Source organism: Mercenaria mercenaria, chromosome 11 (genome assembly GCF_021730395.1).
Source record: "Mercenaria mercenaria strain notata chromosome 11, MADL_Memer_1, whole genome shotgun sequence".
Classification (NCBI taxonomy): domain Eukaryota; kingdom Metazoa; phylum Mollusca; class Bivalvia; order Venerida; family Veneridae; genus Mercenaria; species Mercenaria mercenaria.
This window is the reverse complement of record NC_069371.1, coordinates 13,817,134-13,840,899: the sequence shown is the minus strand read 5'-3', so window position 1 is coordinate 13,840,899 and position 23,766 is coordinate 13,817,134. Positions and strand designations below refer to the sequence as shown.

Here is a 23,766-nt window from a genome sequence, read left to right as displayed (position 1 = left end):
CCTAGCTCCAAGGTCAATGTCACACTAAGAAGTCAAAATATTAACAGGGTCTGTTTCGTGTCCGGTCCATAACTCGGCCATTCATCAAGGATCTTAAAACTACTTGGCATAAATGTTTTTCACGATCCAGACCCTAGCTCTAAAGTCAAGGTCACACATTGAGGTTAAAGAATATCATGGTCAGTTTCTTGTCTAGTCCATACCTCTGCCTTTGATGAAGGGGTTTTGAAATTACTTGGTAAATTTTCCCTATAATGAGATGAGGTGTCGTGCACAAGACCTAGACCCCTAGCTCCAAGGTCAAGGTCACACTGAGAAATCAAATATTTTCTTGTCTGGTCCATAACTCTGCCATTTATCACGGATTTTAGGACGACTCATTTCTCCGCGTCACAGCTTTCTGTCCTCAGTATGACAGATTTTTATTTTAAATAAATAAAATTAAAACTATGGGAGATTTGGATATTTCCTTTATTGTTGTCGGTGATACACGAAACAGACGTTTCTTGTATCAGTAAAATAGCAACCGTTTTTAGCGTTAATGCTGATAGCAGATTATACCAAAACAACTTCTGTGGTTTTACCGAATCCTGTACATTTTCTGTTCGATATTTTGGTATTTTGGGGTCAGTGAATATGCATTCGAACTGATAGTGGCATGCATTTTGTCGTAACTTGTCAGGGGAATCGTGGTAGATCAGGGCGATTCGTTTTATTTCAACTGTGTCTACAATGATAAAATCCCAATACCCCCAAAAAGATGTTTTGACTATCACACATTTTTACACGTGACCAGGCGAAAGTGTAATGTCATGTGACCGCGCTATTTAAGATGTCATATAAGGGCAAATAACTGCTTCGATTTTTACGCATATTCATGTAGAACGAGTACTTAAATCGCATGTTTTCACTGCTAGAATAAATTCTGTATGAAATGAGACGGTTATCATGTTTGTACACTCCACATTGCAAGTTTTGCAGATCGATCGAAAACAGATTTAGGTGTTTATTGTTCGGACAAGAGCAAATTTGCACCAGTTTTGGGGTAGCAGACAACAACTGACTGGCATTTCACAAGGAACTATCGAACCACCTGTTTACTCTTTCATCTTTTTTTTTCATTAATTTGTGATAGAACTTTTATGAAAAATAGGCGAAGGAAAAAGTGTTGTTCGATAAAGATACGTAAGGACGACCTGAATTTGTTTTTATATGAAGCAAAGACGGATTTGAATTACTGACCTTCAACCTATAAATAGATCATACATTTTATTTACCTAGTGAATTGATAACATTTTAAAAACTTTTTATGTAGTTACTTTTGGTATAATAAGATAAATATGATTTGTCAGCGTGTGTGACATTGATATTGTCAACCCTCGAAACAGAATGTCACCACTCGCCTTTCGAATTGGGTGACATTCTGTCCTCGGGTTGACAATATCATACACGGTGCCATATGATATAATGCAGTAAAGCTCCTCTTGTACCGATATCGCTTGTGCCGATATACCACATGTAACGATGCTGTGGTTGCAGTACCGAGTCTGGCCTTCTATATTTTCTTTACTTTGACTCCGGATGTACCGATATCGCATGTAACGGTGTTTCGGATATAACGATGCGTTTTTCAGGTCCCATATGCTTTGTTTTCCAATTTGATGAGATAGTTATGGTTTGTTGAATTATATGAATTGATAACATTTTAAAAACTTTTTATGTAGTTACTTTTGGTATAATAAGATAAATATGATTTGTCAGCGTGTGTGACATTGATATTGTCAACCCTCGAAACAGAATGTCACCACTCGCCTTTCGAATTGGGTGACATTCTGTCCTCGGGTTGACAATATCATACACGGTGCCATATGATATAATGCAGTAAAGCTCCTCTTATACCGATATCGCTTGTACCGATATACCACATGTAACGATGCTGTGGTTGCAGTACCGAGTCTGGCCTTCTATATTTTCTTTACTTTGACTCCGCATGTACCGATATCGCATGTAACGGAGTTTCGGATATAACGATGCGTTTTTCAGGTCCCATATGCTTTGTTTTCCTATTTGATGTGATAGTTATGGTTTGCCAGACGATGTGAAGTCTTGACAATGACGGTCAAATTCTCGCAGTAACTATGTATAAATTGAAAGTATTTTTTACACGTTTACAGCTAAATGTTTTGCTGAGCATATTTGAGTAAATATTAATACTAAAAGTAAACTTTACATGACTGCAATTTCGTGCAATACATGAAAAATAATGGATTCTCCTGATCGAAAGAAAAAATGTTTAAGATATAGAATTTAATCATAAAATCATTTGAGAAGTTAATAGTGAGTGAGTGAGTGAGTGAGTTGGATTTTACGGCGAATCGACACAAATTGGTCACATATCGCCAAAGAGTAGTTATAATGTAAACGTTAATGCAAAGCATACCCTAAACCATTGATGTAAAAATTTTGTATAAAGTATATCTAAAATCATCCATGTAAAATGTAAAGCACATTATGTAACAAGAGGGTCAGTGACCCTAAATCGCTCACCTGAGTATAAAGCTTTATGTGTGTTTGCATAAGGAAAGGGTACAGGTATTGATAGGTTTCTTCTATGTTAGCCGTCACACACATTCTTTAGTCTATGGCAATAGTCAGACAGTACAACTCTGACATCACACACTAACAAGAACAATCTTTAAGAAAGATTGTCGGTAATTGTAGTAAGACAAAAAGTATATGAGGTTTACAAATCGTGTCATTCTATCATCTATCTAACATTTTGCAAATGGCAGAACCAAACACCTAACTTGAAAACAATTTAAATGGTTCTCTTTAAAATGTTCACAAATGTTTCCTAGATGTGCAATTTTGTTTTGTTTATTCTACGACAAATAATTACAGCAGCGGTCTGGCACTTCTCTACATAGAAGACTCTAATCACACCCTTATTTATGTGATACGCAGACCGTATTCAGCTCTTTCTGTAAATTGATATATGTTGGTACTTGAACAGGTTTTTATCATATTTATTAAATTTTCATTTTTTAGATATATCAATATTCTTGCTAAATATACTGAGCGAAACTTAGCTCTAAAACTGTGAACAGCGTCATTTAGCATAAATGCTTTGTCTACATTTCACCCAGCGTAGCACAATCAGCAGAGTGAAACACATAGACCCTCTTGTCCAATCAGGCAGAGTGTTGCATAAATCGTTCATTTTGATAAATTATCTATAATGCGTTATCGAGTAGTCTGATTTGCAAACTGATGTCACGTGACATGGTCACGAATTCGTTCTTAATACGGCATTCGCCGAAAAATCAAGGCTCTAGCTATTATTGATTCAGAGAGGAAGATGCATGTGGTCCAAGTTTGAAGCCTGTACCTTCAAAAATTTGAAAGTAAGTCACTAGGTCAATGTCAAGGTCAAAGTTGATTTCGGTACACAAATCTATGCATGTGGTCCATATTTGAAGGCTGAAGCTACAGAAATGCGAAAGAAGGTCACTAGGTCAACTCATGTCAAGTTTCATCTAGCCACTCAAAACTATACGTGTGGTCCAACCTTGAATCTTGTAGGTTATGGACAAGGTTTTTAAAGTTTTCTCTATATAAGTCTATATAAAGCATGTGACCCCCAGGGCGCCATATTTGACACTAGGGGCATAATTTGAACAAACTTGGTAAAAGAACCACTAGATGATGCTACATCAGTGTGCCCAATCACGTGATCGCGCTACGTCATATTGTTCCCGCTACAAGCTCGAAAGTGAAAAGGTAAACAAAAATTATAAATCGCGGCGTAAGTTTGTTATTCAATATATTGTATAAATATCATGCACATGATTCGGAACCTATTTGAAAGTGCTATCCCCGGTACTACGATTTCCCCACCAACACCTCGTTTTAACGCTATTCCTGTTCAACCACTTCCGACATCTGCACTCTGAGGTGTTCTCACTGCAAGTCAATTGCAAAAGAATTACACTTTCTTGTGGATAAAATTCATAGCATAGGTCATCGCTATAACCCATTGATATGACCATAATTGTCTCGGATATTTGCTCATAGACGCATATTGGACAGAAAATGCCATTCTATGAAATGTTCCCACAAGTCCATCGCAGGCCATGTTCTCAAAGAAAGCAACTTTATGTTCTCACGACAAGTCAGTTGTCATGTGTCTTTTTATAGAATGGACGACAACACACATCTGTAAAACATGCGAAAAGAAATACAGACATAGACGTAACCTTTTTTCTCATGAGAAGGGACATTCGGGTACAATACCTTTTGTCTGTTGTGACCAGGGCTTTTTGTCACAAAGGGAGCTTGAGCGTCATAGGGTTGTAATTTTACTACATATAGGAACTGTGCATACAGAGTAATCAATGAAACCCTTTAATGGTGAAATATTTAAGAAATGTTATACATGTACGTCGGATGTGTAAAGAATTATTTTCATATTAGCACTTTTCGGTGTGCTTAGTGGGCATGGGGTTTCCGTTAACAACTGGGCGCACTGTTTTCTTTTGAGAACCGATTTCTATAAAACTTCTGTTGCTATTGTGCAGAAGAGTTGTTTTATATCTACCAGTTGTTAATTCATTGGTATTGGTAGAATATCCACACTGTCATTCTACATATAAACACAGGTCGGCTCTAAACCGTCACATCAGGACGGCACACAAGAAAAACTGATGTGATGTAACGTTTCATTTTACGGCGATTTTACACTACTATGTTCATTCTGACGAAGCTCCTAGAGAAACAAATCTTTCTAATACGTAAAAACCACAAACTGTTGTTCTAGTCCTCTAGTGTTAAAATCTCAGTGGAGTAGCTTTAAGAATTTCGAAACCAGTTTGAATCATTTTCGAAAATTTGAACCTTTTTAAGGTCTTTGCCATGTTATTGAGTAAAATTACAAACTTTGTTTAAATTTCTGTTCCAGCTTGAGTGGTAGTATTAAGATGTTTTCCCTCGATCTACGTAAGATGTAGGTTTATATTTAATATCATACTGTATACCATTTAAGTGTTTGGATGATACTTTGTCCCTTTGTTAAACTGACACTGATACAAAATAAGCCACGAAAGTTTACATTCCTTTACACAAACATTCTTTTTGTGCCTAAAATTGATTATTTTACGTTACGAACACATGAGCATTTTCCTAGGATAGACTCACTAGGTTCGATCGAGTTACAAGTAGAGCCGTGTGGCGACAACGTCAGTACACTTAATATGCGCCACCTAACAATTTTCAGCGGATTGTTATGAAATTTTGCCAAATTAAAGTTGATAATATTTTCGATTGATAATTACGCAGCGACGTAGATGTGTTTTACCTTTTTAATGTCTTTATATTTTAAAGTGTTCCAAGGTCGTCGCTATAAGCCAGACTTGTAACTCGTTCAAACCCAGTGAGACCCTGGTTTATTATCCCCCGACGAAAGTCGGAGGGATATAGTTTTGGCGTTGTCCGTCCGTCTTTCCGTCCGTCCGTCCGTCCATCCGTCCTTCCGTCCGTCCGGAGCCATATCTAAGAAATGGTTGGGAATATTTATTTAAAACTTCATATACATGTTCACCACTATGTGTTCTTGCGGCCCGTCAAGTTTCAGTCAGATTGCCCAAGTAACACCAGAGTTATGGCCCTTAGAAATTTCTAGTGTTAACTATATAGGATATTATAAATATGGCAATTTCTGCATCATAATGTTTGATATATTTGACCTAGAACTATGAAACTTAAACAGAATTTAGATCACCATAATGTGGTTGTGTACACACAATTTAGTTCGGATTTATTTGTAAATTAAGAGTTATTGCCCTTTAATTGTATAAAAATCCACATATTTGTACATAACAAACTTACCATTTGCTAGAATTTCATTAAATTTCTTTCATTCTTTTCCATGAAAATTTATTGTAAACATGTGAAGTTGTGTACCCACACCTGGTCACCCCCTTACCTTGATTACATCCCTCCCTCCCCCCCCCGCCCCAACCCCAACCCCACCCAAAAAAAAAATCCTTATTTAAATTTTTTTAAACAAACTTCATATACAAGTTCACCACTATGAGGTTATGGGGCCCGTCAAGTTTCAGTCAGATTGCCCAAGTAACCCCAGAGTTATGGCCCTTAGAAATGTCTAGTGTTAACTATATAGGGTATTATAAATATGGCAATTTCTGCGTCATAACTTTTGATATATTTGACCTTGAACTGTGAAACTTTAACAGAATTTAGAGCACTATAATGTGGTTGTGCACACACAATTTCGAACAGGTTTCTTTTGTAACTTTAGAGTTATTGCCCTTTAATTTTCTAATAATCCACATAGTTGTACATAACAAATTTACCATTTGGCAGAATTTCATTAAATTTCTTTCATTCTTTTCTGTGAACATTTATTATAAACATGTGAAGTTGCGCACCCACACCTGCTCACCCACTTGCCTTGGTCGCACCACCTCCCCCTCCCCCCCCCTCCAAAAAAAATTGCCCACCACTGATCATGCATCCTCTGCCCTCCCCCCCCCCCCCCCCCCCCCCCCCCCAACCCCCACCAACTTCAACCTTTTATCCTTTTTTTTATTTTTAATTTTCCATCAGTATTTATAATCAGCATGTGAAATTTTGTTTCCTCTCCCATTCCCCCGCACCCCCACCCCCTAAAAAAATAAATATATTCAGTTGTGACTGCACAAACCTTGTCCTCAGCCATGTTCAAGATATCTTACCTGTGTGCTTTTAAGAACATCTGTTCTTTTAATTTCAAATGTACATGTTAAACAGTTACCTGGTGCCAAACTACTCAAAGACAATATTTCGTTCCAGTTAAACTTCAAGCTCACATTTCAATTAACTGCATTTAATTTTAAAAGCTAAGCTTACTACAGTAAACATATCCCATTCAAAATAAATTCTTTAGTCAGGATCAAAGTATCATACATTTATTATGTACTCTTTTATTAAACATTTGTTTTCTGTTTAACTGATTTTGACTTCTTATTAACATCCTTAACTTTTTGCCGGATATATTGTTTTTGCCATTCCTCACCACAAACCCTTTCGGCGGGGGATACCAATTCATCAAATTTACTTGTTGATCTTATTTCTGATCACTCAGATACGGTACTCACTCACAATATTTTGACAGAATATTTCAATTGAGGGAAACGCAACCAGTTTCATGAGGTGATATGATTTTAGAAATCCAATCATAACCATGTTAGGATCTTTAACCCTCTATTAACACGTGATAGGATCTCTCATTAAGTCTCATTAGATAGCGCACTTTCTCAATTGAGCGATCGAGGATCATCTGTGATGGCCCTCTTGTTTTATCAACATAGTTTATTTGTATTATACATGTGACACATGTTTTATTTAAAAATTGTTAGAAAGAAATTAAATACTTCATGCTTCTTCACAAAACCAAGACTACACACAAGAAGTAAAATACATCCAGATAAGCATATCCTCGTTCACTTTAGTACCATTTTATATGTCAAAACCCATCTCCAGAGTAGGTAGAATTATTTACTCATTTTTGCGTGCACAACCGTCATATCTAACTCACATGGCACACTTGTTCAATGGATTTCGTTCACGTTATGGCTGAGTGAGTGAGTTGGGGTTTACGGCGAATCGATACAAAATAGTCATATATCGCCGAGGGTTCACGTTTTATTGAGGTCACTTTCATTTTCTGAGTCCCGCGTGCCCTCTCAGCTAAATCGTACTTATAATCACTGCATTACATAAACTTACGAATTATTTAGCAAAAATAAAAAGCTTACACATCACTTCTACTATTATATGCAATTTGTATCCTTATATATTTAGTTCTTATATTTAACATTGATTGCATGTTAAGAAAAAGAAAACACGCTCTTTAAGCTACATCATTCTACATTGTTTAAGACCTTTATAACACAAAACAAACACCCTGCAAATTATAGAAGTCGAAAAGACTTCTTGAAGCCGCATCATATTTATCTTTAAAGATTTAATCCTGCATTGTATTACAAAATTGCTTTCTGTGAGAACATGGTCTGCGATGGACATGTTGTGGGAAAATTCAATAAAATGGCATTTTCTGTCCAATATGCGACTACGAGTAAATATCCGAGTTAATTATGGTGTTAAGGAAATTAATGGTTTATAGCGATGACCTATGCTATGAATTTTATGTACAAGAAAATGCCTTTTAGCAAATTTTCGCTCTTGGCTTGCAGTGAGAACACCTAAGAGTGCACATGACGAAAGTGGTTGAACAGGAATAGCGTTAAAACGGGAAGGTTTTGGTAGTGAAATCGTAGTACCGGTAGCACTTTCAAATAGGTTTCGAATCATATGCTTGGCATTTACATAATATACTGAATAAAAAACTTAGCCCTGATTTATAATTTTCGAGCTTGTAGTGGGAACAATATGACGTGATCACGTGACTGGGCACACTACATTGCAGATATCAAAGCCCTAGACTTAGTAGTTTTTGGACAAGATGATTTTTAACGTTTTCCCTATATAAGTCTTTGTAAATCCATGTTACCTCCAGGGCGGGGCCATACTTCGCCTTAGGGGAGTAATTTGAACATTCTTAGAAAAGAACCACTAGATGATGTTTCCACTATATACTTACCGGGAAAAGTGACCACGTCCTCTGGCGGCCATGTTTTTTGACGAATCAAAATAATTTGAACAACCTTGGTAGAGGGTCACACAAGCACCATTTGTGTTTCAAAGATTGAACGTAATAATGGGTACTGTGTTGTGGAGCAAAGTCCACACAGTTGATAAAAATATGCTTAATAGTAAGCGGTGTTTGGCATGTTAAACATTCGGGTTGATCTTCTTTATTCGCAGCCACTCTCAAAGCATATTGCAATGGAAGTTTTTCTCGGCGTGTGTTAAGAGAGGGTTCGTTTGCTTCGACATGCAAGCTTTCAACTGGCTATGTTCGGAATGCACCGAGAGCAATACGAAGACCTTGATTATGGATGATATCTAACATTTGTAAATAAGAATGTCTTGCTGAACCATAAACAACACAAGTGTTATCTAGCTTAGATCTAATTAAAGCCCTATAAAGTCTTAATAAAACCTTGCGGCCGGCTCCCCAATCAGAACTTGAAATTACCTTTAAAAGATTCAATGACTTCAGACATTTGGCTTTCAAGTATTTTAAATGTGGTATTAAAGAAAGCTTTTTATCAAAGGTAATACCAAGAAATTTGCTTCGTCTAATACGGGTATGTTTGTACCATTTAGAAAAAGCTTAGTATCACAATGATGTTTCCGTAATTGACAAAATTGGACACACTGAGTTTTATATTACGTTTTATGCACATCTCTAACCAAGCACACCTTACCACTTTCTGTTTCAGCCCAGGCCAAGCTCGACTTGGCGTGTAAAGATATCTGGATGTAACGGTATGAATTCTAGGGTCCCCTGAATATCAGCGGAGTTTACTTATTGTGTTGGCGTGCGCATGGGTTATTCAAATTTTGCTGTGTCATCTTAGCACGCACGCTGACTTGCCAAAATGAAAATTTTAAAGTTCCATCGGGTCTGCTCTAAACGCGACAGAACGAAATTATCAGCCTGCCACAACAAAACAATTTATACAACAGAACAAAACATATTTTCGCGCGCCAAAAACAAAATGTTCGTTTTGGAATGTTGTGCATCAAGACAAGAAAGCAAAAGAAAATACACAAAGATTATACATAGAAGTAAATTGCATAAGTGCCTCTTTCAACATTTTGAAATGAGACATTTATTTGTGTATTTATCTATTTCATACGTGCCAAAAAAGTGTACATGGCGTGTACACCAACACGTTTTGTTACTGCGCGTTTTTACTTTTGTTTTGATGCAGTGGTTCACACACGAAACTTAAAAAGTCAGTACAGCGTATTGACGAGAGCACCATGATGACGTAATGAAATGTGGTTGATGACAGAGATTCAGTATATTGATGTTAATTTTGTACTAGTTTGAATTTGTAGAGCAGTTCGGTTGTGCTTTAAAAGCGGCATTTAAAAATCAAACCTTTCATGTTGGTGGATTCCTTGTGGGATATGCATATTCCTCCGTTAGATTAAATTGTATCTGTGCATGTTATCAGAACTGCAGCAAGCCCGCCATTCGTTATTTAGCCAATATCTGACAAGTTACTAAAGATTTTGTTTTAAATTAAAACATAACCTAAATTTCTAAGTGTAATTAAATTTCAAGTAAATATTTTAGTATGTCATAAGATATTGGTAAAATAGCAAGTAGGGTAGGGCATGCCTTATCTTGTCATTACGTGTGTTTCGAATTTATACTGTCATATGACTTTGGAGCATGGAAGGTGTATTAGCGAGGTTAGGCACATCACAAAACCGATTAAAGCTCCAAGTTCTGTTTTTGCCATTGACCCTTCCGAGGCGGTGTCCCACTGTGTTCCTTTATCGGTTAGTTTTGTTCTTGTGTGTATATGTGATATGTGTGGGTGTGCATGTGCGTGTGCGTGTGCGTCGGTTGGAAGCACATCAGTAACAGTTGGAAGGTCGCATTTTTAACGTGCCTTGTTTTTCTGTTTTCTTCCGTAGATGTAATATATTCAGTATGTTGATTTTTAAGGCATAGAAACGCCATAAAGTGCGTTGAAGGCATTGTAATTTCTGTGACATCTTGTCATTTTAATTTAAGTATTTGAATATTTTGTAATATTTATATTTCAGGAAAAACAAACGCAGTGATCGTGCAGCTTGATATTTTTGATATGACTTCAGTCAGTGAACAAGATATGGTAAGTATTAAAAGTCTTAGATATGGTGGCCGATTTCTGCCGTTTCGTGTGTTCGTGTCGGCGTGGCGAAATGCCGAAGAATCGAAAACACAAAAGGTCGAAACAATGCATATTTGTTCGTGTCAGCGGGTCGAACTGTCGAAGACACAAAAATACGAAAGGTCGAAAACTGCTTATTTGTCGTGTGTTCGCCTTTCGACATTCGAGGCGAATACACGAAATAACAAAACATTGAAGGCGAAATAACGAAATTTCAGAGGCGAACACACGAACTTTTGTATCAATCACTTTTCGTGTCGGCGGGTCTCAAAACTTCATGTTGTCGCCCTTCTGTTGTCGTGTCTTCGCCTCGAAAGTCGAAAGGCGAACACACGAGAAATAGGCAGTTTTCGACCTTGCGTTACTTTGACACGCTGACACGAACAAACGACAAATGCGCAATTTCGTCCTTTCGTGTATTCGCCTTCCGGTAGGCATGCGCATAACAATTACACATAAGCAATCTAAATAATGTGTTTTACCATTTATAAAATAATATTTGTCATAAAACGCAAGATAATGATTTATATTTCATAAAAGATGTCATTGTGTAGATATTTTATCTCTTCTGTCAATCTTATGGGGCATATCATTACGCCGACCTGAACTTTGAATGCTATCTAGATAATGTGTTTTACCATTTATACGAAAAATCTTCTCAATTTATGATAGAAAATGTTTCATAAGCAATAAAAGATGTCACTCTTCAAGTATTTTAGTTCTGGCATTAAATTCATATATGATTACGCCCCATTTTGCGCCATTATTATAGCTAGTGTATTAAGGCAGACCCTACACGAAACATTTGTCATGTGTTCGTTTCGGCGGGTCGAAGTAACGAAAGGTCAAAAACAGTTCAATTTTCTTGTGTTCGCCTTTCGCCTTCCGAGGCGAATACACGAAGTAACGAAACATTGAAGGCGAAATAACGAAGTTTAAAACCCGCCGATACGAAAAGAAATTAATACAAAAGTTTGTGTGTTCGCCTCTGAAATTTCGTTATTTCGCCTTCAATGTTTCGTTACTTCGTGTATTCGCCTCGAAAGTCGAACACACGACACCTAAGCATTATTTCGACCTTCCGTGTTTTCGTTACTTCGAAATTTCGCCTCGTCTACACGAACACACGAAATAGAAGAAATCAGCCACAATACTTAGCATTGTTTTGCTTGATTGAGAAACTGGTAATTACATCCGTATAATAGAAACCCAAGTACAGCCACAAAAATTACATCGATAAAGATTTATTTTAATAAACAAGAAGGCCATGATGGCCATGTATCGTTCACCTGAGTACCATTGCTCAAAATGATATGATCGTTTCAATAAAATCTGTAAAACCAATCTTATTAGAAGTTGCTAAGATGTACTCATTTAGATAAAAAATCAAGGGAGGTAATTTTTCATAAATTCAGTCAATATGTATCTTCACTGATTGTCCAAGTCCATCTGTTGACATAAATGAAATTTCATGTTGTTCCTCACTGTCTTAGTGTATACAGTCATACATACACTGCTGAAAAAACTAGTATTTGGGAGTCTGTGGTCTTTTAACCTGACTTCAATTTTTCCTTTGTAAATGTTTTCATAGTGGGACTACTCGTCGGAAATCCAACATTGTAAACGACAGTTGGTAAATTTTTTAAAAAAAATCACGTAGATATTACGCGTGTTATTTTTGCAAAGTTTATATTGTCAAGTAATATGTATAGGACAGAATTATTCATTCCACACGTCGTTATTTTTTTAGCTCACCTGTCATATAATGACAAGGTGAACTTCTATGATCACCTTTCGTCCATCGTCTGTGCGTGCGTGCGTCTGTCCGTCAACAATTTCTTGTCTGTACGATAGTTGTTCCATTTATGATCTTATAAACCAAACTTGCACACAACTTATATCACCATAAGATCTCGGTCCCTTTCTTGAACTGTCCAGATCCCATTATAGGTTCCAGAGTTATGGCCCCTGAAAGGGTCAGAATTAGCTATTTTGACATTGTCTGCACAATAGCAGCTTTATTTAGGATTTGATTTTTACCCAACTTGCACACAACGTGTATCACCTTAAGATTTTGTTTGGATCCTTTCTAGAACTGGCCAGATCCTGTTTTGGGTTTCAGAGTTATGGCTCCTGAAAGGGCCAGAAGTAGCTATTTTGACCTTGGCTGCACAATAGCAGTTTCTTTTATGATTTTATTTTCACCAAACTTGCACACAACTTATATCGCCATAAGATCTTGGTTCCTTTCTTGCATTGGCCAGATTTCGTCATAGGTTCCAGAGTGATGGCCCCTGAAAAAGCCAGAAGTAGCTATTTTGACCGTGTCTGCACAATAGCAGCTTCGTTTATGATTTGAATTTAATCAAACTTGCACAAAATGTGTGTCACTATAAGATCTCAATTCCTTTCTTAAACTGGCCAGATCCCATGATGGTTTCCAGAGTATGACCTTGTCTGCACAATAGCAGCTTCATTTATGATTTGATTTTAACCAAACTTGCACACAACTTGTATCACCGCAAGATCTAGCTTGGTTCTTTTTAACACTGGCCAGATTCCTTCATGGGTTATGAGTTATGTCCCCTTTAATGTCCTCAGTTTGCTATTTTGGCTTTTGCACCCATTTAGAGACTTCATTTATGGTTTGATTTGATACAAACTTCCAAAATATCTTCAACAACAATAAATCTTGGATTCCATGATGAATCTGTCAGATCCAATCGTAGGTTCCATGGTTATTTAATAACTGATTACCTCCCCTGATTGTAATCAAATGGATTTATATCTGTAAGTCCTATAGGACTTATTTGAAATTTCAGTATTGTCATTAGTTGGACTGAGACAATCAAGGTAGATGACTATGGACTGATTTTATGTCAAATTACCTCCATTTATTTTCAAATTAAAATGGGTATATCTCCGTTACTAATGAAGATACTACGTCAACAAATCAAATTCTATTATTTATTTATAGACCAAGATCTAGATGTATAAATGCATGCAATAAGATATTTATAAATAATTGATAACATTTTTTTTAATCATCGATTATATGTGATCATCTAAAGTTTGACAGACAAGGTTATTAATCTACAATATTTCACATGTGCTCACCATGTGCTCCCACGTGGTCGTATTTAAAACCTGCTTAAATCGCATTTTAGATCTGTAAAAAATTACAAATTTATAACAGCAACATCTTAAATTAATATCTATTATTGTTTGGAAACAGAATATTAAGTCTTAAGAAGTTTTTAAACTAAAATTTTTGTTTAATTATCAATGACTCTGACTCAGAATCGAAAAGACTGGAATCTGGCGAGACGGGCGTTTATATACCTGACCCAGAATTCCCTGGTCACTTGAAGGTATGGTGTACAAGGGGAGTCATTTTTGCCGAGTAACCTTAATTCGGTTAAAATGAGTATTGTATAAATATTAGTACATGTTACGGTAGTAGAGTATTGTTTTGGGCGACAGTAAAATATACGACCGGGATACATGCATTTTGTGCTTTAATTATTGAAAATGTCTATCAACAATTACAATGAACCCTCATCAAAATACTGCATGAAGTTTTGGTGCACAGATGTACTCCTGTGCTATTAAGGGGACGCATACTTTGAACTTAGAAAAAAGTGGGTGGGGTATGATAAAATTTACCTGCAAAAAAGTACAAGGTTTTGGTACATGAAATGGATACTGTTTCAACTGTTATAAGTACACAAAGGATTGCTCACTAAAATAAAAATGAGAAAACTGAAACAAGAAAGTTATTGTTGAATTACATAAGACTTATTGTGTACATTCAAAGTCAACAATTAAGACTTTTTGGTGCGAAAATAATAGTGCTTCACCTTGTCCAAACATTTATCAATGTCCTACAGATTCTAATTTAAAGAAAGAATGTGAAATATGGTCACTGTCTTGCTTTTCATTTCGCATATGTAAGCTAAAACACATTATTTAGTTTGTTTACAAAGTAGTGCATAAGAAAAGATACGGTGGTCAAGGAATGCCACATTCCAAAACTAAAAGAGTATATTCCACTTAATACATTAAACATTTATGTTACAGAAGTCTAGTGGCTTACAATAAGGGCCTAGAAATGTTGCCATTATTAATTTATCCTCACTTTAATGTCATTTATAATTTGTCCTTGAATTCTCCACCATACTTTTCATAACTCTGTTTGCACGAGTTGCACGTGAATGCTGTCATTCACGTAAAAAAATGGGGTCAAATAAGTTGTAAATGCAATATCATCTAAACGTAATTAATGGATTATGCAGTTCAAGATAAACTTTATCTCATAACGTAACGAACATGTATAATGGTGTAATAACAACTTTACTTACACTGATTTAAGTAGCAGTCGGTTTATAAGTGACTTTATTGATTCATTTTGTGTTTTGTTATTGTTGTCAAAAAGTATAACGGAAGTGCCTCACAACTGAAGCGGAAACCAGTTTGATGCGCAAAGTAGTCCAATGTAAGAAATATGTTTTGACAAATGTCCACAGAAATTAATAATTTTCTAATATTAAAGACGAATATCTGAATAGGATTCATTATTTGATAAGAAATTATAATCATCGACATGTTTTTTTTTTTTAAATCGTTCACGTGCTGACACCTAAGTTGTCTCCCGTTGTTTATTAGAGTTACTTTTCGTCCGGCGCAGTAATACATTTGCAGTGAATCTCCGAGAAGTCGTGGGAAAATTAAAAACCATGTAAATAAACTAAAATTAACCACCTTTTCAAGATGAATTTCAAGTGATCGCCATTATGCATTTAACCCATCTGACCTGTGTAGCGTCTTATATATCTGTTCTAAGATATCCATTGTGTAGAATGTCGTGTTATGCCCTTGCAATGCTAATCCCACTCTGATTTTTTTTGTTTACATTTTTATCAATGAGAAATATGGCGTCCATCCCGAGCTGAAATGACGTGGCGTTAAATTTTTACATGTTTAAGCAAACCAGGTGTGTTAGAAAGAAAATCTCATCCCTTCAACATTATTTGGAACACTGTTATTGTAAAAACCTGTTTTTTCCTTATACAAAAGCTTAATATTTTGTGTTGAATGTACTTTCACAAAGACCTCTGTTTTCCTATTACATTCATAGTACCACATCCTTATCCACAAAATACTGAATATTACAGGTGTCCATCAGTATTATATCAGTTAAGGAATATGTTTTTTATTTTCCCACCATCGATTTCTTGAATATGCACCCCTTCCGCATTTCTGTATGAACTTTGAATGTTGCAATATGCGTCCCCTTAAAGGGAATTCCTATAGTTTTTTATGCGCATCTTTCTGCGCAGCCAGCACTTTCTATGGAAAACTGAACTGAAGTCAACATTTGTTGAAACATGTTACAGACAATCTTAAATATGAGGAATTTTGAATGAAATAACATTTTTGATAAGTTACAGCCGTAATCAAATGTTGATACTGGTTTATGTTGTATTGACAATTATCATGCCTGACAGGTATCTTGCTATTTTTGTGGTTGTGTTTACACATCGCATTTTAGTACAAAGACAGTGTTGTTCATATAACGTAAGATAATTGACTTAGTACTGATAAGACAATATCACCTTTCAGATTATTTAGTATTCAATTATAGAAAGAATTAAGAATTTTTAAAACTTTTTTTTAACTTTTAGCAGACATACATGTAATCAATTTGGCCAGGTTCACGCCATTTCCGTCCGAACAGGTGTTGTATTCTAGCGGTCTTAACATAAAATTTAGCCTGGTGACCCATACATTTTTAGCCATTTTTATGCTCACAATACAATTATCTATACACAAGAAGAAAAAGAAAAAAATTTATGAAAGAGTTTTTTCAAAATTAAAAAAAAAATATTCTTCACTATGGGTATTTTTCATTGAAAAAAGTTCACTAAAGTAAATATGAAACAATATTTTTTTTCATTTGTACCCATTATTGTAAGGACAGAGTATTACAAATATGACTATGATATCAAATAAGTATAAAAAGAAAAAACCGTATTGTGCTGCCTGGATGTATATTTTGGTTGGTATTTATAAAAAAGCAGAAAATTATGAAAATGTTGAAAAATCGCTGGCAGTTTCGGCAACAGTGGGTGTGTTTAAAACAATTTTTCACAAAAACAAGCCTGGTGACCTATTGTTTTTATTTGTTCATTGTTTTCAGCACAAATTTTCCTATCATATATGTGAATTTAAAAAAATTCTATGAAAGGAAAAAAACTATAGGAATTCTCTTTAACAGAGTTATTATATGGTTCAGTATACTTGACGACAAAGCAGAAATAAACAACATGCTTATATTTCGAATTTTACTGCAAACAAAAACTAGAAAAATAGTTCTGATGGTACAAAAATACAAATCATATGCCTTGGCTAATGTAAGAACCTCTTTTAAATGTTAGTTTATTCATCACGTGTTTGTAATAGATGAACAAGAATATAGGCCACAAGGATTTTTCTAAAGTGGGTCATAATTTTGGTTTTGGCTGTAAATCATCAGCTTACATGAATGTGACAAAGTACAACAAGAGGACCATGATGGTCCTGAATCGCTCACCTCTTCCAACATGACCCAGTTTTGAGTATGACGTCGTACTTTCTATTATTTGACATAGTGACCTAGTTTTTGAGCTCATGTGACCCAGTTTTGAACTTGACCTAGATATTATCAAGATAAAAATTCTGACCAATTTTCATGAAGATCCATTGAAAAATATGGTCTCTAGAGAGGTCACAAGGTTTTTCTATTATTTGACCTATTGACCTAGTTTTCAAAGGTACGTGACCCTGTTTTGAACTTTACCTAGAAATCATCAAGATGAACATTCTCACTAATTTTCATGAAGATGTCATGAAAAATATGGCCTCTAGGGAGGTCACAATGTTTTTATATTTTTATACCTACTGGCCTAGTTTTTGACCGCACATGACCCAGTTGCGAAACTGACCTAGATATCATCAAGGTGAAGATTCAGATCAATTTTCATGAAGATCCATTGAAAAATATGGCCTCTAGAGAGGTCAAAAGATTTTTCGAATTATAGACCTACTGACCTAGTTTTTGACGCAGTTGACCCAGTTTCAAACTTGACCTAGATATCATCAAGATGAACATTCAGACCAACTTTCATACAGATCCCATGAAAAGTATGGCCTCTAGAGAGGTCACAAGGTTTTTTTATTATTTGACCTACTGACCTAGTTTTTTAAGGCACGTGACCCAGTTTCAAACTTGACCTAGATATCATCAAGTTGAACATTCTGACCAATTTTCATGAAGATCCACTCAAGGGTATGGCCTCTAGAGAGGTCACAAGGTTTTTCTATTTCAAGACCTACTGACCTAGTTTTTGATCGCAGTTGACCCAGTTCCAAAACTGACCTATATATCATCAAGATAAACATTCAGACCAACTTTCATACAGATCCCATGAAAAATATGGCCTCTAGAGAGGTCACAACGTTTTTTCATTATTTAACCTACTGACCTACTTTTTGACCGCACGTGACCTACTTTCGAATCTGACCTAGATATCATCAAGATGAACATTCTGACCAATTTTTATGGAAATCCATTCACAAGTATGGCCTCTAGAGAGGTCACAAGGTTTTTCTATTTTTAGACCTACTGACCTAGTTTTTGACTGCACATGACCCTGTTTCGAACTTGACCTAGATATCATCAATATAAACATTCAGACCAACTTTCATACAGATCCCATGAAAAATATGGCCATTAGAGAGGTCACAAGGTTTTTCTATTATTTGACCTACTGACCTAGTTTTTGAGGGCACATGACCCACTTTTGAACTTGACCTAGATATCATCAAGATAAACATTCAGACCAATTTTCATACAGATCCCACGAAAAATATGGCCTCTAGAGAGGTCACAAGGTTTTTCTATTATTTGACCTACTGACCGAGTTTTTGAGGGCACGTGACCCACTTTCGAACTTGACCTAGATATTATCAAGGTGAACATTCTGACCAAATTTCATGAAGATCTCATGAAATATATGGCCTCTAGAGAGGTCACAAGGTTTTTCTATTTTTAGACCTACTGACCTAGTTTTTGACCGCACATAACCCAGTTTCGAACTTGACCTAGAAATCATCAAGATAAACATTCAGACCAACTTTCATACAGATCCCATGAAAAATATGGCCTTTAGAGAGGTCACAAGGTTTTTCTATTATTTGTCCTACTGACCTAGTTTTTGACGGCACGTGACCCAGTTTCGAACTTGACCTAGATATCATCAAGGTGAATATTCTGACCAATTTTCATGAAGATCTTGTGAAATATATGGCCTCTAGAGAGGTCACAAGGTTTTTCTATTTTTAGACCTACTGACCTAGTTTTTATAGGCACGTGACCCAGTTTCGAAGTTGACCTAGATATTATCAAGGTGAACATTCTGACCAACTTTCATAAAGATCCCATGAAAAATGTGACCTCTAGAGTGGTCACAAGCAAAAGTTTACGGACTGACGCACGCACGCACGGACTGACGGACGGACGACGGACGACGGACACCGCGCGATCACAAAAGCTCACCTTGTCACTTTGTGACAGGTGAGCTAAAAATGTGATTTTCTAATCAGTTTTGAAATAAAACGAGAGTATAATAATAGTACAGCCAAATATTATTACGTTCTGACCTAAAATCAAAAATCATGGGTCATTAACCAGTCAAAAATTTTCTCCCTATCAAATAAGATGTTAGACCGAAACATTATCTTGTTATCTGACATTCTTGCATAAAAACTACTTTTTTCACTCGATCCGAGCATGTATCAACGGGAGAAAAATCGTGTGCAAACAAGGCAGTTCACGTGCTGTTAATACCAGATTTTTATTATTGAAATGTTTTCCAAGGAACGTATCTGTATTTCTGCACAGACTGAAATCTTGTGTTTGCGTCTTGTTTCTTTAATAAACAATCTTTTCTTGTAGCATAAAAGATGCAATCTAATCCATAGCACGTTTTGCTGTTACAGTATCAGTTAGCAACACTTAACGCACTGCCCCAACAACGTTCGTACTCGCTTCACCCCCTGTTTACTCCCCTTTTAGAAGTCGGCGTTGATTCATTTTTTTTTCAGTGAATGTTTAAGAATCGCGTGTAACTTGTGCGGTTGGTTATTTTTAGAAATGTTTTAAATGATTTTTGTAAGTATCAGTCAGTACGTTTTAATCTAATTTCTCGAAGAATTAACCAAAAAAGCTAGACATCTTTTCACTACGTTCGTACTCATCCGTACTCGGAGTGTGTCCGTACCCAAAATAACACGAATGTAAAGTTATTATTCTTGAAATTGTGCTCCTATTTACCAGAATTTTAAGTAATATGAAAAATTATTGTTAATGGGTAAATGTTTGTAATAACTCGACTTTCGGTCTCGGTCATAAATATTTCCGCGGGCTTCTGCAGATGATAATACACAAAAACGTGTATAAATAAAGACTACTGTCCTTGGTCAGTATGACTTTGACCTTTGACCGACCGGCCACAGAATTGATACGGGTCATTTGCTGGTCATGTTCAACCTCCCTATTTGTGATAGGCCCTTTCGTTCTCAAGTTATCATCGGGAAAGGGTGTAACTGTTCCGGGGGTACTGTGACCTTGACCTGCTAATCCAAGATTTCAATAGGAGTCACCTGCTTGCTATGTCTCCGACCACAAGTAAGTCGTGCGGGAGAAGACAGGACGTAGCGTGAGTTAAAATGGAGTTACTGAAGAGGGAGTGGGCCCACTGGTGTGGGTCCGGGGGATCTCCACCGCGAAAAGTTTGAAATAAAGATGACAAGTGGTTGCCTCTGGGGAGTTTTAAGCAATATTTAAAACATATTTTTATATATTGTCTTCAGACATATTCTGATCTATAACATTCAGAATATAATCATAACAACTTATGTTCAGAAAAGACAGTTTTGTTTTGTACTTAATCGTTTTATCATAGTGGGTAAAGTAAATGTGGCAGACGTTCTGAAAGATTCCTCGTATGTTTAGGATTTGGCATATAGCATGGCGCACCGGCTTTCCATATATTACTTAATAAATGTCATTTCGTTTTCAAAACATTTTGCATAAGGTGTTTGGCATTAAGCATTGATATCTGATATTTAGCAACTGACAATTAACATGGCACACCTAGTTTCTATAGAGGCATGAAAAAGAAGAAGGCATGACCGTTAGCATTACTTTGTTAGACTCTACATACACTCGAATTCTTTACTCTGAGCATATTTACTGCTGAATTATGGAGAGAGGTCCGGAAATATGATGAATTATTAAATTGATATTTCTTAATAAAGCTTTGAAACTCAATTACTGACAGACTGAATGTTATGAAAAACATGAGGAGTAGTTGTTTTTACAAATTTTACAGCGCTTTAACGCTTTGCTCGAGGAATATATTCAATCTAGCATAAAACTCTGTTCTTTTCACTTTTCATGGGTGTTTTGAAAACGTGTGCGTACGAGAGATTCTCGCGCTCACGTGCTGTTAAAACACTTTTTGTATGCGTTTTCCTATGCAAAGCATAAACGTATAACGGCCCAAAACGGATAATTCAAAAGGAAATCATGTCAACGTGAAAAGCAACTCATTTTATGGTGACCTTGAGGGAGAATGTATTCATTTATAAGACTTAGTTTTATTCGCATTTTATTCTAGAATACCTTTCGCGCATGTCTATTCCATGCCCTACCAGGCTCGGGCAACAACCAGTATCATCGGGGTCCTGCAGATGTTATAACACAAAAATATGCGTTATCTCTACATAAACTGCCACAATTGTAATACAAGTGGTGTAGCGACAAAGATGGTAATGAGGTTCAATTCCCGGCTAGTTCATCTTTTTCTTGATTTGGCATTTATAAGATACATTAAGAACAAAATGTATATTCATAATAATATAACCAAATTTAATAGAAACATATTTAAGCCAAAATATGGCGCCTTTACTGAAAACCCACCAAAGAATAACTGTATTCTATTGTATATGGTGAATTTGAATAAAGGATATGTATCGCAAACTTTACATTTAGCAGGTATAAATTCGTGGTGACTTTTAATTAAGAGGCCATGACTTTTCTTGTTTACAGATACTAGTAATTCAACATATGAGTTTTCACTGCATCGTTCTTTTCAATGCGTGGATCAAATAAATCTTGGAATGGAGGGTCATTAGCGTTCGCCATTTTGAACTTCTCGGCATGTAAACATTCCATTCGGATACTCAGTACAGACAACGATGGTTAAATGTATTTTTAGAATAGAGCGCGAAGACAATGCTAAGCAATAGTGTACATGAATGTATTACGAATAGGGGGTGTTTCAATTTGTATAGAACTTTAACTGAACTTTAGAATTAATTAAAAGCAATAACACTAATGTAACCTAGAGTGCCTTGCCCCCCTTAGCCTTTAACTTTTATCGTCTTTTTTCGAAAAGTTAGCTTTGTTTGTTTTTTGGTTTTAATTTTAAAGTTTACTCAAGCAAGTAACTGAGTATACCACGCTACGCGCCTGGAAGACTTACTGATTTATTCCCCTGTGTGTATGTGTGCGTGTGGAATGCGTGCGCGTTCGTGTTTAACGTCTTTTTCAGGCATAAAAACGACAATATGTACTTGTAGCAGTGAGCAGAATTCCAAACTTAATTGTGATGCCTCATAGGAATATCATACCATAGACAAGCTATATGATACCCTACCCAGTCTCGACTGACTGTTTACATGAAATGTAAATAAGTAACAGTCTCATTGTGTGCCGTACTCGTATCATTTACGTTACCACAATAACAAAGATATCATTTTACATTTACAAAGAAATGCAACTTTTTGATAAAAGTCCTGTAATCAATACTACTATTTTTCAGGAATATACAATAATGATGCTTATGAGGATGCAGTGGCAAGATGAGCGATTAGCATTCAAAGAAATCGCAAACTACAGCCGACTTGATCTAACAGGGGAAAGGGTCGCTCTGGTTTGGACACCAGACCTGTATATAAGGAATGAGAGAAAAACGGATGCACATTCATTTATAAAAGCTGAAGAGCTTGTTTACATTGATCCTGATGGGATTATTACATTACATTTTCGCAATAACTATTTCGCGGGATGATCGCAGCAACTTGTTAGCGGGAAGTTAACAGCTACTTGTTGGGAAGTTCGCGGCAAAACTAATTTGTATGTGAAAAGTGAACACCAAACGAACATCCCGCGAACAATTATACCAATTGTATCAAAGTGTTCGCGGCATGTTCGCCGGATATTCGCGGCGTGATCGCAGCAAGTGTTCGCGGCAAACTATAATATTTCGGTAAGGGCGAATGTCCGCTCTCGATATTTTAATACTCAACTTCTGGGACAGTATGAATTCAGTGAATGTCTTAAGATTAAATAGTTACAATGAATGACGAGCTTAACATTTTACAACAACAAAAGCGCTACCAGTACATGTCTTCCGTATCAACTTCTATTTCCATGCTATTTTTACCTTGGCAGTTATAATAAAATGTATGAACGATCTGTACTCTTGAACCAGTTTACAGAGGCTATGCTACATGTACTTGAAACAGTAGTCCCTCTAGTAGGTGACAGATGAATTAACAGTACCGGTAAAGCTAAAAATGTATGTCTGCTAGTTTAGTTCCAACTGTAAAATCGGCCATTTTTTGGGAATTCTATGACATTATGTAAGGCTTACTTGTAATCTTTGAATAAAACCGCACACCTTTTGGTTCCTTGATCTTATTTAAGTCTTTTTGTGAAATTATTTCATGTACATAGAGCGAATGTAATGGTCAAAATGCGGACCGAAACTGTGAGTTAAAGAAGCACCACAAAATAACTGTA

General features: G+C 36.1%; 1 protein-coding gene across 1 annotated transcript in view; it reads left to right on the top strand.

The window, feature by feature from the left end:
* The window catches only part of LOC128546700 (gamma-aminobutyric acid receptor subunit rho-1-like), a 36,323-nt gene extending 13,291 nt beyond the window's left edge, over window positions 1-23,032 (top strand). Inside the window, exons 3-4 of the mRNA XM_053517957.1 lie at window positions 10,750-10,817; window positions 22,784-23,032. Coding sequence (XP_053373932.1) covers window positions 10,750-10,817; window positions 22,784-23,032 — 317 coding nt within the window. The remainder of the gene's footprint in view (window positions 1-10,749; window positions 10,818-22,783) is intronic.
* Window positions 23,033-23,766: the final 734 nt, after the last annotated feature.